We start from the raw sequence: 15556 nt of genomic DNA on the forward strand, positions 1-15556 counted from the left end.
CTAGAGACTAAGGTCACCCTACCCCATGTCCTCTTGATCTGCTCCCTCTCACTCCTCAAGCTGCTACATCCACTCTACGGAAACTGGCTGGCCATTGTTACTACTGACCTTATAGTTGCAAAACACAGTAGCTATTCTGTAGATCTTTTATTTTGTAACATTTCACATGATTGATTGTATTCTTAGTTTCAAAATATCTTTTGCATTGGATTTCAGGGTATTGTTTTCTTCTAATTCACCTACTTATTACTGATTAATCTCTTTCCTTTTGTTTCTTCCTTTGACTGCTTTTCAATATCAGTATATTTAGCAATTTATTAATTACAAAGGGAGAAAGAGTAACTTCAGTGGAGAATCCTAGCAGATACCAACTCAATCAAGTAATCAAAGTAAACATCATTAATGAGACAAATCAAAATTGTTTTCTACCTGATAAGATGCAATGAGAAGAACACAGCATTACTTCTGCAATATTCCTGTCAAAGATACATAACCTGCTTCATGAAAAACAACAGAAAAAACCAAATGGAGCGACATTTGCTAAATAACTGGCCTGTGATCATCACAAATGTTGAGGTCATAAGTGTGAAAGAAAGACTGAATAGCTTTTCCAGACTGAAGGAGATAGGTGAGACATGAAAACTAAATGCCATGTATGACTCTGAACTGTATCTTTCTGATCTAAAGGACATTATTGGGACAATTGGTGGAACTTGGAGGGGGTTCTGAGGATTAGATAGTAGTAATGTATCAATGTTAATGTCCTGATTATGGTTATGTGAGAGAATGTGTTGGTAGGAAACATGGATAAAAGTTTTCTGGGGTGAAAGAGCATCAGGTCAAGCAACTTACTCTAAAATCATTCAAAGAAAAGGTTCTTTGTATTTGCAATTCTTCTGTAAGTTTCAGGGTTTCTTTTTTCCAAAATGGAAAATAATTATTTAGAAAATATAATCTGTGCTTTGGATCAGGACATCTAGGTCTGAAAAGAGAGTAGAAGAGATTGGTGTATCGTGTGGGGTATGCAGATGGGGCAAGGCTACTTAAATGGGTTGGAATCTTGGACAGATTCCAAGTCCTCAAGTTGTAATAATTACACACTGAGAAAAATGTAGAAAGAATCTTAGTGACTCTATATCCAACCATTGAGAATCAACCTAAACTCAAAGAGAAAGAAAAAGAAATAAATCAGTACAAAGCATGGTCACATGAAAATGTGAGAAATGAGACTACTTCTCACTGGCAATGACTAGAAATGGACATCTCTATCTCTGTCTCCTCTCTGTCTCTATCCCTATCTGTCTGTGTCTATCTCTATATTCCCTCTTTCCAACTTTTACTTGTTTTCTAAAATCTGATGTTAAAAAAAAGTCTTGAGGGAGAGATCAATGTGGTGGAGTAGAGGGATATGGAGCTCACCTCCTCCCACAAATATATAAAAAATACATCTACATATGGAACAATTCTCACAGAATATGTACTGAAAGCTTGCAGAAGGTCTCATACAACCAAAGTTGCAAGAAAGATCTCTGTGAGACCAGCACATCTGGCCCTGGCCATGTTGCCACACTTCCCAGCCTGAGATGTGTGCCTGCTGGTGTGTGCAGCAACTAAGTGCTGAAATTTGGGCTTCAGTGGACAGGCCTAGGGAGAGGACTCAGTTTGGCTGCATGGAGACAGTCTGTCCGAAGGGCCTGGATTGTGGCCCAGGCTGTAACTGGGAGTGCATGCAGGACTGAGTATGGGTCCTCCAGAGGATCCCCATTGTCAACATGAGAAGGGAGGGATGTGGGTCCACCATAGCCGCATCATCAGTGCGCTCACAGTGGGCCATGGATCTGGCTGCCGCAGGTCTTGTGAATTTTGTGGATGCACATGCAGAGGTGGGGTGAAATCTGAGCTCATTACCAGTGCTCCCACAGTGGGTGTGGGGGCATAGGTGTGGCAGGTCTTTGTGTCTGTAGCTTTATGAGTGTGCATGCTTGCCTTAGATATGCCTGAGCTGATTATTGGTGCTCCCATAGCAGAGGGGGGGCCAGGCACAAGCAGCAGCAAACTTTGTAGGCGTGCACACCAGGTGGCAGACATCACAGAGTCACATGTCCCAGTGGACAGCTCCTGGGGAAGAACATGCAGTTACTTCTTTCCCAGCGGGAGAGCTCCAGTCCTGGCTACCTCATACCACAGCTTAGAACCAGATCTGGTGGCTTCTACTCCAACAATTGGGGAGCAGACTCTGCCCCGACAGGGCTGTGACAACCACGGAGCAAAGAGGAGGCCCTGCCCAACATCCAGTGCAGGCTGTGGTCACCACAACACCAATCACACCCCCATTCAAGGGGATAACAGCCAGCACACCCTGGGGAAAGATGTGGCAGGCATCCATGCCAAAAACAGTCCTTGCACCAAAAATATTGGACTCATGCAGGCTACACAGGGACACTGCCATATAGAAACAGCCCTTTAAGACCACAGTATATAACTGTTTCTCCTAAATTCATAGAGTCAAAGAAATATAAGTAAAATGAAAAAAGCAGAATAATTAAAAGAACAAGAGAAGTCCTGTGAAGAGCAAATAATGAAGCAGACCTCTCCAGTTACAAGACCCCAAGTTTAAAAAGGAGGTAATAAAAATGCTGAAGGAATCAAGAAAGACTATTGATAGAAATGCAGATTACTGTAACAAGGAACTAGAAACTATAAAGAGAAGCCAGTCAAAATTCAACAACTCAACTGCTGAGATGAAAATCAAGCTAAAGACCATAAATATCAAACTGAATAATGCAGAAGAACAAATAAATGATCTGGAAGATAGAATAATGGAAATCACCCAATCAGAACAGCAGACAGAAAGACAAATTTAAAAAAAAAAATGAAAGCAACATACAAGATCTATGGGATAGTATAAAGTGTGCCAATCTACACATAATGGAATTCCAGAAGGAGAAGAAAGAGAAATGGGGATCAAAAATATATTTGAAGAAATTATGGCTGAAAACTTCCCAAACCTAAAGAAGGAAACAGATATTCAGGTATAGGAAGCATAGAGGGTCCCAAACAAATGAACCTAAACAGACCTACTCCAAGACATATCATAATTAAAATGGCAAAAGTTAAAGATAAAGAGAGGATTCTAAAGGCAGCAAGAGAAAAACAATGAGTCAGTTACAAGGGTATCTCCTTTAGGCTGTCAGTTGATTTCTTTACAGAAACTTTGCAGGCCGGAAGGGAGTGGCAAGATATATTCAAAGTTCTGAAAGGGAAAAACCTGCAACCTAGAATACTCTACCCAGCAAGATTATCATTTAGAATAGAAGGAGAGATAAAGAATGTCTCAGACAAGTAAAAACTAAAAGAATACAGCAATGCTAGACCTACCTAAAAGAAATATTGAAAGATCTTCTCTAAATAGAAAAGAAGCAAGAATCTATAGGAAAGGGAAAGTTACAATAGGAAAGGCAAATATATAAAAGGATCGAAGATCACTTAAGTCAGTACACAGATTAAAAAATAATCAAAAAAATTCTGTGAAAGTGATTATAACTACAATGAACAGCAAAAGGATAAACATGAAGATGTAAAATAGGGGCTTCCCTGGTGGCGCAGTGGTTGAGAGTCCACCTGCCGATGCAGGGGACATGGGTTCATGCCCCGTTCCGGGAGGATCCCATGTGCTGCGGAGTGGCTGGGCCCGTGAGCCATGGCCGCTGAGCCTGCATGTCCAGAGCCTGTGCTCTGCAACGGGAGAGGCCACAATAGTGAGAGGCCGGCGTACCGCAAAAAAAAAAAAAGATGTAAAATAGGACATCAAAATCACAAAATGTGGCCCAGTATGTGAGTGGGGCGGCCCTCACCTGCAGGCATCCGGAGGAGGCCAGAGGCCAGAGTCCTTGGGAGCAGCACTGAGGCCAGAATGGCTGTGGATCTCTGGCCTGGGTCAGTGACGAGCCCTGGGGACCTGGCCGGATCTGGCCCGGTGCTCCCATCGGCATCCAACGTGCACCTCCCTGGGAATGACAACCAACCAGGTCCCTGTCTCTGGTTTCGGGATGTGCCCAGCAGGTTTTCTATCAGATGATCTATTGTAATAATGCTGGAGTTAAGAAGTCTCCATTCCTTTGCTTGGAACCAGAAGACTTTTTCCCCTGTGTATAGAGTAGGAGTAATGTTGGTTAGAAAATGGCTGGTGTTTAAAACTGAAGATTGTCATGACTGTTTAACTGTAGCTCCATGCCGAAGTAAGATTAATTGTCTTGGAAATACTAAATTGGGGAAACCTAAATCTGTTTCTGGAGCCATGAAAATTTTGTTGGTTTTTGACTTTGACAATATAATCATAGATGATAATAGTGACACCTGGATTGTACAGTGTGCTCCAGAGAAAGAGGTTCCTATTGAACTACAAGATTCTTATGAAAAAGGATTGTGGACAGAATTTATGGGCAGAGTCTTTAAGTATTTGGGAGATGAAGGTGTAAGAGAAGATGAAATGAAAAGAGCAATGGTATCAATGCCTTTTACTCCAGGGGTGGTGGAACTTTTAAACTTTATAAGAAAGTACAAGGATAAATTTGACTGGATCATTATTTCAGATTCAAATTCAGTCTTCATAGATCGGGTTTTAGAAGCTACCAATTTTCATGACGTGTTTGATAAAGTCTTTACAAATCCAGCAGCTTTTTATGGCAATGGTCGTCTCACTGTGGAAAATTATCATGCTCATTCTTGCACTAGGTGCCCCCAAAGTCGTTGCAAAAATGTAGTTTTGGTAGAATTTGTAGGTAAACAGTTACAACGAGGAGTGAATTATACACTAATTGTTTATATAGGTGATGGCAGAAACAATGTCTGTCCAGTAACCTTCTTAAAGAAGAATGATGTTGCCATGCCACAGAAAGGATATACTTTACAGAAAACTCTTTCTAAGATGTCTTAAAATCTTGAGCCTAAGGAGTCTTCTGTTGTATCTTGGTCTTCAGGTGTTGAAATAATTTCTCATTTACAATTTCTAATAAAGGAGTAATATACCAGCAATTGAAAAAAAAAATCACAAAATGTGGTGAAGAGGACTAAGAAATTGTAGATCTTTTAGAATGTGTTTGAGCTTATATGACTACCAGTCTAAAGGAAGTAGATATAGCTATGGGTTAACATATTTGAAAATCAGGGTAACCACAAATCAAAAACGTACAGTAGATTCATAAAACCAGAAGGAAAGGAACTCAAGCATGATACAAAAGAAAACCATCAAACCACAAAAGAAGAAAGGAACAAAGAAGAAATACAAAATCAACTGGAAAACAGATTTCAAAAGGCAATAAGTACATAATTGTTGATAATGTCAGTGGACTAAATGCTATAATCAAAAGACATAGACTGGGAGATTGGATAATAAAGCAAGAACCTACAATATGCTGCCTAAAGGAGACACACTTTAGGGTAAAAGACACTTATAGATTGAAAGTGAGGGGATGGAAAAAGATATTTCATGCAAATGGAAATGACAAGAAAGTGGGGGTAGCAGTACTCATATCAGACAAAATAGACTTCAAAACAAAAGCCATAAAGAAAGATAAAGAAGGATACTGTATACTGATAAAAGGATCAATACAAGAAGAAGATATCAACTTGTTAATATATGCATCCAATATAGGAGCACCTAAATAATAAAACAAATACTAACAGGCATAAAGGGAGAAATTGATGGGAATACAGTAGTAGTAGAAGAGTTTAACACCCCAGTGACATCAATGGACAGATCTTTTAGGCAGAAAATCAGTAAGGCAACAGAGATCGTAAATGACACAATATAACAGTTAGATAATTAACATCTAGAGGACACTACATCCAAAAAAACCCCCCAAACCCAGAATACACGTTTTTTTCAAGTGCACACAGAATATTCTCTAGGATAGACCACATACAAGGATACAAAACACGGCTCAAAAAATCTAAGAGGATAGAAATCATTTTCAAACATCTTTTCTGACCACACGGCATGAAACTAGAAATCAACCACAGAAAGAGAAATGAGAAAAAATGATTTCATGAAGGCTAAACAACATGCTACTAAAAACCAGTGGATCAGTGAAGAAATCAAAGAGGAAATTTAAAAATCCTCAAGACAGAATGACAATGAAAGCACAACCGTACAAAATCTATGGGATGCAGCAAAAGCAGTTCTAAGAGGGAAGTTCATAGCAATGCAAGCCTTCCTCAAAAAACAGGGAAAATCCCAAATAAACAGCCTAACTTACCACCAAAACAATAGGTATGAGTACACAAATAGACGTATGGATCAATAGAACAGAGTAGAGAGCCCAGAAGTAAATCCACACACCTACTGTCAGTTAATCTTTAACAAATGAGGCAAGAATTTACAATGAAGAAAAGATAGTCTCTTCAGCAATTGGTGTTGGGAAGACTGGACAGCCACATGTAAATCAATGAAATTAGAACACACCCTCATACCATACACAAATAAACTCAAAATGGCTTAAAGACTTAAATATAAGACCTGACACCATAAATCTCCTAGAAGACTTAAATATAAGACCTGACACCATAAAACTCCTAGAAGAGAACATAGGCAAAACATTCTCTGACACAAATTGTAGCAATATTTTCTTAGATTAATCTCCCAAGGCAAAAGAAATGAAAGCAGAAATAAAGCAATGGGACCTAATCAAACTTAGAAGTTTTTGCACAGCAAAGCAAACTGTAAACAAAACGAAAAGACAACCTACACACTGGGAGAAAATACTTGCAAGTGATGCGACTGACAAAGGCTTAATTTCTAAAATATACAAACAGCTCATACAGCTCTATATCAAAATAAAAACAAACAAACTCAATCAAAAAATGGGCAGAAGACCTAAATAGACATTTCTCCAAAGAAGACATGCAGATGGCCAACAGGCACATGAAAAGATGCGCCACATCGTTAATTATTAGAGAAATGCAAATCAAAAGTACAATGAGGTATCACCTCACACTGATCAGAATGGCCATGATTAAATAGTCTACAAATAAATGCTATAGAGGGTGTGAAGAAAAGGGAACCATCCTACACTTGGTGGGAATGTAAGTTGGTGCAGCCACTATGGAGAACAGTATGGAGGTTTCTTAAAAAACTAAAAATAGAGTTACCACATGAGCCACCAATCCCACTCCAGGGCATATATCTGGAAAAGGTGAAAACTCTAATTCAAAAAGATACATGCACCCCAGTGTTCATAGCAGCACTATTCACAATAGCGAAACATGGAAACAACCTAAGTGTCCATTGACGAATGGATAAAGAAGATGTGGTATATATGTATGTATGTATATATATATACGTGTATACATACATATATATACACGTATATATATATATAATGGAATATTACTCAGCCATTAAAGAAAGAATGAAATAATGTCACTTGCAGAAACATGGATGGACCTAGAGATTATCATACTAAGTGAAGTCAGACAAAGACAAATATTATATAATATCCCTTATATGAGGAATATAAAAAAAATAGTACAAATGAGTTTATTTACAAAACAGAAACAAACTTACAGATATTGAAAACAAACATGGTTACTGAAAGGGAAGGGAACAGGGGAGGGATAAATAAGGAGTCTGAGATTAACAGATACATATTACCATATATAAAATAGATAAACAAAGATTTACTGTATAGCACAGGAGCTATATTCAGTATCTTGTAACAACCTATGAAAAAGTATAAAAAAAGAATATATATATAAGTATATAACTGAATCACTTTGTTGTACACCTAAAACTAACATAATACTGTTAAATCAACTATATCAATTTTAAAAAATTCTTTAGTATGTATATAAAAACCGTATTCTTGAATTGGGGAGATCCTGACTGATTATCTGAGTAAAATTTAGGGATCTAAGTGGATACTCTTCTTTTTGGATTCTAGCAGGTCATGGGGTACTTAAACATGGTACCTAAGGGGGCCCAAATAGAGACAGTCTCCTATTTGAGCCTTTCCAGAATAGCAAGTCTTTTAAAATGGTGTCTTTCAGGGATTGTTCCTGTTTTTGTCAGGCAAGCAGGACTTACTTTTGTCTTACAGAGGGTGGACCTGTAGTCTCTTTTTCTTATGAAGGGGAACTTTTTATTTAAAGAGAATGTAGCCTTCTTTTATCATATATGGCCTTAGGTCTCATTGACTCATTTCTACTGAATGGATGTCTGCACGCACACATTTGTATGTATCCAGCTATCATGTATCTATGTGTTTATTTACATTTCACAACTGACAAATAGCCATAGTAAAATAAAAGAAGAAAAAAAAATGAAAAATCAAGAGACAAAAACAAAACAACAAATTATTTGAAATCCCATCCAGAAAGAAGCACTGTGTTACTTTGTTGTGTATACTTGGAGTTTCTTGTATACACTTTCTTGTGTATACTACGTTTTCCTGGGCAAATATATACATACATATATACATATATATGTGTGTGTGTGTTACCAAAGTAACATCATACCAAAATATTACTCTGTAATCTGCTTTTTTTCACTGAATAATATTTTGTGGTTTTCCTCGCTCGACAGTAATTGTTGACCTACATCTTTTTTAATGTCTGCCTAGTATTTTGTAGACAGTAATTGTAGACCTACATCTTCATTTTAAATGTCTGCCTAGTATTTTGTAGGGGAACAAAATTTGCCACCCCCAAATGTCTCTTTGGCATACTGATTGTTTTGAGCTGAAAAAATTCAAGACTCAGAAGACTCAGGAAGAAACTTTGACCTTCCCCCTAGCTGCTAAAGAGTGTAGATAGAAGAGCTGTTCCAGAAGGGAGCCATCTCCATAGATAACTACTGTGTGAACTAGATGTGTAGACAGGGAAGAACCTAGCAAAGTCTGTTTGTTAAAACTCCTGTGTCCCATAGTCTCTTCATGGCCCCTGCAAACATTTGCTTTTCCATCTCTATGTTAATTGCCTTCCTCCCCTTTGAACTTCCAAACAGTAACTCCCAACTTCCTCTTTTGTCTTTAGCTGAAGATGTTATTTAAGGTGAGGGTTTCAGCCTTTTGGGTGAGTTACTGAGTTTTCCTGGGTCTCTCCCATGTATACATGTTATTAAACTTTTGTGTAATTTTCCACACCATTAAATGCTTATATTGTTTTTAGTTATGCTATTATAATTATTAAGTTGATAGATATCCTCATACATGTATCTTTGTGCATTTAAATTCCTAGAAGTGTGATTTCTGAGTCAGTGGTTTTGGGATACTTTTGACATACATTGCCAGACAGCACTCCAGAAACGTTGTACCAATTACTGCAATTTTTTTGCAGGTATAATTTATACATACTAAAGTGCACAAACCTGACGTGTATTGCTCAATTAAATTTTACAAATATATGTACCTGTGTAACCACCATTCAGATCAAGATGTAGAACATATCTGTCACCCCAGAAAGCTCCCCCTTGAGGTAACCACTCTTCTGACTTTTGCTGCCATGGATTACCTTTGTTCTTGAACTTCATATAAATGGAATCATGTGGGCTTCCCTGGTGGCACAGTGGTTGAGAGTCCGCCAGCCAATTCAGGGAACACGGGTTTGTGCCCTAGTCCAGGAAGATCCCACATGCTGCAGAGTGGCTGGACCCGTGAGCCATGGCCACTGAGCCTGCGCATCCGGAGCCTGTGCTCCGCAACGGGAGAGGCCACAACAGTGAGAGGCCCGCATACCACAAAAATAAATAAATAAATAAATACATACATAAATACATAAATGGAATCATGTAATGCATACTTTCATATGTCTGGCTTTTTTTGCTCAACATAATATTTTGGGGATTCATTCTTATTGTTGCCTATATCAGTATTCCTTTTTTTAAAATTTGAGAATAGTATTTATTTCATTGTATAAATGTGCCATAGACATTTTTAATCCACTCCCCTGCTGATGGGTATTTGTGTTATTTCAAATTTGAGGCTACTGTGAATCAAGTTGCTGTGAACAGCATTCTACATGTCAAGTCTGAGGAACCTCCAGCAAGAGGCCCGAGGAAGCATGGTAATCAGCAAGAAGAGATTGGATATGAAAGCTGGCAGGGGCCAGATCGGGGGTGAAGTGAAGTTGGAGTTGCTATGATGGCTTTTCACTGGAGAGCACCTCTCCCTCTGCTCCATCACCGCATACCAAACAATATTTTAAATGTTTCATCATGTTGTCGAATGAGCCATTTGGGCACACTTACCAAATAACTGAGCATTCCAGTGGAGCGGGAAGAATTACTTGCAAGTATGGGAGCAGACCCTGCTTTCAGACATGATGGCTCCCCCAGTGCCTGCCTGCCCCGTGCGTTCTGTTGAGTACACCCATCTGCTGGTGAGACGGCGGCTTTCAGATGAGCTGAGGACAGTGTCCCCCAGCCCTCCCAAAGGGTCCAGTTATAAAAGGATAAAACCCACACAGTGTTCCAATGTGTAGTGCAATGGGCAACGCCAGGTTTTGCTAAAATAGGATTAAGTTAAGAAACGCACACTGTGAAGCATTTGTCTTTTTAAATAATTTAACAGTTCTTGCGTTCCTGCTTCAGTTTCAACAGAAAACACTTCTCTGGGGGGTTCTCCTTGCGCACATCATCAGACTAATCATGTGGAAGCCTGACTGGTGCCAGTTGGATTGGGGGAGAGCGGGTGGGTGCCTGGTGGTCCCCATGATGATGGGAAAGGAGGCAACGCAAAGTATACCTTTGGGGAAAATGCAAACTTTTCTGCCTGCGGAGTGAGAGTGTGTGTTAGTATGCAGAGCCTGTTGGCCCATTGTTGGAGACTCCAGCTTTCTCAGCAGAATGTTTGGCAGATGGCTTGCATTTGCACTCGCCTTCTGGAGAAGGAATTCGCTACCAACAACATAAGCCGCAGCTTTTCTTTTCAGAATTTACAACAAATTGGCCAGAATGGCAATTTTAAAAAAAACATTAGCATCACTATTTCCACATTCCCTTTCTGAATAGGGTAAATGATTCCCTCTCCAACTGTGTCATTTGCACGTTTTTCCCCCCAAATGTTTATTAAAATGATTTAGGTATTTCATTATGCAAAATGACTTTTATAAAAAGACCTTTCTTTTTGCCCCACCGTCACACATAATTTCTTTTGTCACTTGTTATAGAGTGGAGTTATGTGAAGCTAGGACATATTATTTGTTCTAGTCTGTATTGGATAATTTATTACATTAAGAAACCAATAATTTTCAAATATAATCAGATTTAAGTTTTTAATAAGATTCATCTTCCCATTCACACTTGCTTAATTTAAGGATATTAAATCTGCTCAGGAACGAGCCGCCTCTCAAAGTCTTGTGTGCCCATTAAAGGGCTTTATTCCTGATGTGTTAATAGGATTTAATTACATTACCGTCTTCATGCAGAGTCACAGTGCGATAGTTAACTGTGATAAGCCAAGCAAACAATAGCCTGAAAAGGAAGTGGTGTATAGCAGTTGGTTTATCCGCTTAGAAAATCAAGATGATTATTATTTTAAAATTGATGGTTGCATGCATTTGCATCATGTTTAGTTCAAATGCTGAAGAGAACAAACTTTCCCTTTCCTTTAAAAAGAAAATCACTTAAAAGGCCACCCACATAAAAGGTGAACAATAAACATTTAACAGAAACTACTTAATTGCCATTTATCTGTTGAATTGCAATGAGATTTTTACTACACTACAGAGAGATTTGTTTCAACAATTTACCCTGCTATTCTTTTGTCTTTTTGACTATCACATCAGTGATTTGGGGTTCAGAGTAATAGCTGTGTTCCTTGTTAAGAAGTAATGACTTTAAAATTGATCTTTTATCCTGTCTGTCTTTTTTTTTTTTTTTTTAACCTCTGCTCCTGCTCTTGCCCCTGTACCCCTTCCCAAGTTTCCCAATTAGTTTAATGACAGACAGCAGGGCTTCAGGCTTCATGCTTCTATGGCTTGATGAGAGTAAGAGTCAGGATGCAGCCCTCAGTAAATGTTGTCAATTTCTCCATCAAGATCATTTGCATTGGTTGGAAGTGTTGACTTCTGTGAATTTCCGTTTCATGTGAACTTGACAGAACTCAGTACTTTTGCTCCATCACAGATGCCTGTGAAATAGAAGAATGATTTTTAGAGCATTCCAATGAATTTTTTTTTAAAAAAAAGGAAAAAGAAAAAGAACCCAGCAATATGTTATCTGGTTGAACTTTTCACTTCCAAAGTGATTGACAACTTCTGACACATTTTCATGAGAGATCATAGACCTGGCAAGCAAAATTTGAGATGATATACAGTCTTGCTTTACTTTGTTAAAATCTGTTATGGAAGTAGAAAAAAAAAGTATGAAAAGTCTTCAGAGGTTTTTTGTTTTTTTTGTTTTTTTTGGTTTTTTTTTTTTTGCTGAGCCAAGTTGGTGGGAGGTGTAGAGAATGGGAAGAGATTGAAGATTGCCTGCACTATTGTTCTGCTTCTCTCAGAGCCACTCCACTTTTGTCTCTTCTATGTGTTGGGATTTTGAATATGTTTTTAAAGCAGCTCTATTTTCCAAAAAATTTTGAAAATCAAAGAACATCATTTACTGTTGTCAGGGAGGAAGAAATTTTCCTCTACCCTACTAGGTTCTTCTGTTTGGTCTACTAATTAAATTGGCATGAGACAGATTAACAGGAGAAATTCACACAAAAGTTTAAAAACATGCATACATGGGAGAGGCCCAGGAAAACTGAGTAACTCACCCAAAATGGCTGAAACCCTCACCTTAACTACCATCCTCAGCTAAAGACAAAAGATTGTGTTGGGGTAGTGGCTTGGGACTCCAAAAAGGAAGAAGACAATTGACATGTAGATGGAAGAGTAAATGTTTGGTAAACAAATGTTTGCTGGGTCATGCAGAGACAATGGGACACATAGTGGAATTTTAACAAACAGACTTTGCTAGGTTCCTTCCTGTCTATGCTTAGTTCGAACTATATTTATCTATGCTGATGACTCCCTTCCCGGAATAGGTCCTCTATCAACATTCTTTAGGTAGTTAAGGTGAAGGTCACAGAGATTTTTCCTTAGTCTTTTGGGCTTTAAAATAATCAACCTAAATGAGTCCTCGTGCCAAAGAGACACATTTTGGGGTGGCAATTTTTTCTCCTCTTCCCTGTCCATCCCTCAGCCTGTAGTTTATGGTTACCACCAAGACTCCAGTGCAGATTCTTCCAGAACTGGCTCTGAGCACAGTAGAACTGGGAAGGCAGCTGAGGCCCCTCCTCTGCTGAGATTCTTTGCACTTCTCCTGGTCTGCTGTATCCTCAGGTCTATGTTAACTCATATCTGTGTTGCTGGCTCTTTGTTTGGGCAAGTGGCCACTGCACTTGTTCTGTCTTCAATTTCTGCTCAAATGTACTCTCTTCCATGAAATCTTTTCCGAACTTTCAAGTTGCAATTGATTTCTTTTCTTCCTTTGCTCCCTATGCTACACTTAACTGTTTCTACCTTCTATCTGTGACCAGGTCTGTTTCTTACTCTAGCTGCTGAGTTCTTAAATCCAGAGACAGTGTCTTGTTTATCTTTAAATGAAATATCAAATAAGAGATAATCCAAATAAATTCTAGCATGTGGGTGCTCAACACTGCCAATTCTTTTTTCACCTTCGGCATCCAGCAAATTTCTTTTAGGATATATGATATGCTTAATACATATTTGGAAAATCGAATGTTTCATTTTCCTTCTAGGTACTTGGACTTCGATTAGGAAATTTCCTTGTATTCTTTGGTACTTATATGTAATTTTTGTTTTTGTCAGTTCTCTTACTCATCATCGTTGTGACATTGTATTATATGCTTTTACTCTTGACTTGTACTGATATAAATTTTCCTTTTCCTGTTCCAACTTTGCTTCCTCTTCTCTTATCCCCTACTCTTTCCCAGCTACAGTGTAGGGGAAGAAATATTTTTCCCCTCTCTGTTCCTATGTTCAGTGGCTGGGGCTCACAAATCAAACTGATGAAAGACAGATTCACAAGAGGAAACCAGTTTTAATTACATACATATGCACAGGAGTTCACAAAGACAAATATGGTTCCAGGAGGTGGCCAGATGATTCATGTTTATATACCATCTTGGGCTAAACAAAGAAGTGGGTTTTGGGCTTCTGGGCAGGCGAAGTGAGTTAAGGAAAGGTGAGAGGAGGAAGTATATGGTAAATAAGGGTTTACCTTCTTATGCAGATAAGAGTCTCTCAGGTGATAAGAATTATCTCCAACAATAGCTCTCTTCCTAGACATTTTACAAATGGAAGTTTTCTTTATAAATGTAAATTTCCTTTATGAAAAAGGAAATTTATACTTTATTTTTAGGCAATTAGGGGAAGCTAAACAGCTTTACCTGCATTTGCTGGTTCTCAGTTGTCTTTAACTCAAAATAATTCATATACCAAAGTGGCATATTTTGGAGTGGCATATTCTGTTACCCTTAATTAACATTTTCCTATCAATATTTATATTGACTCTAAATTATAATATATAGGTGTGGCTCTCCTAGAATCTCTTACTTATCCCATTTATGTAGTATTCCTTCAACTGTCAATTCCTGCATGTTCCTACTATGTCCTCAGACATTGAAGTCCACAGTGGGAATACAAAAATAAGAAATTTTGTTATCCTCAAACTTATATAACTAGATTATAACTGAGTGGGAGAGACAGCAAACATGAATGTAGAAAACTGTAATATTCTAAGCTAAATGAAGTATAGTTTCTACCAGTTTAGCAGATCATAATAGTCCTTAATAAAATATTAATGCACTTTACTTATTTACATAGTTAATTATAAACACAGTTAACATTATATTCTCAGAGTTCATACTTAATGAATCTAATTTGAATGAATCCATAAGAGGGCAATGAATAGTTGTCCACACTCATATAGTTTTTCAAAAACTATAAGCAAATACTGTCAAAAGGCTATCCCTGTGACTTTGTGGTTACTGAAAAGGCAACCAAATAGAAGACTATCTTATCATAATTATCAGAGTTAGAGATTGATCGCAGAGGATTAGAGATAGAACAAAGAGCATGTAGAGTATGAGGTGAGTATACAAGTTCACTGCTGAGCAACCCTGTTTTCCTACTCTGAGTTCCTCCGTGTGGATAACAGCCTGATGATTATCATTATTTACATCCTATACATTTATTTGAGTTATTACCCTCCAGTATTTTACTTCCTCCTACACCTCATTTTAATCATCCTTTTGTGTCTTCTATCTTCACTTCCCTGGAGCTTCATTTCAGTGTTGCAGTCTACTTGCTCACTTCTCTACTGTTCAAGTAGCATTTCTTCTAGAGTTTCTCATAGCCAGACCGTGTGCACATGCGTGCATGCACACACACACACACACACACACACACGCACAATGGTAAAGAGAGGCCATGTCATGGGTGGACAGTGAAAAGTTGTTTGGTGCGGTTGAAGTACAGGGGCAGTGTGGGGAGAAAAGGGTGGGAGGCATATAGGGGATAGTACAGGTGATGAAGACCCAAGGGAGCTGGACTA

The 15556-nt window shown here is 38.4% G+C and overlaps 1 protein-coding gene across 1 annotated transcript; it reads left to right on the forward strand.

Moving 5' to 3' along the window:
- Positions 1-4297: 4297 nt before the first annotated feature.
- LOC131752529 (pyridoxal phosphate phosphatase PHOSPHO2-like) lies at positions 4298-4936 on the forward strand. Its single transcript, XM_059056962.2, has one exon. The coding sequence runs from the start codon at positions 4298-4300 to the stop codon at positions 4934-4936; it is 639 nt and encodes a 212-aa protein (XP_058912945.1).
- Positions 4937-15556: the final 10620 nt, after the last annotated feature.

Source organism: Kogia breviceps, chromosome 1, assembly GCF_026419965.1.
Source record: "Kogia breviceps isolate mKogBre1 chromosome 1, mKogBre1 haplotype 1, whole genome shotgun sequence".
Lineage (NCBI taxonomy): Eukaryota > Metazoa > Chordata > Mammalia > Artiodactyla > Physeteridae > Kogia > Kogia breviceps.

Bases quoted from the DNA above. Each gene is read 5' to 3' on its own strand.
- LOC131752529 (XM_059056962.2), top strand. From the start codon at position 4,298: ATGAAAATTTTGTTGGTTTTTGACTTTGACAATATAATCATAGATGAT.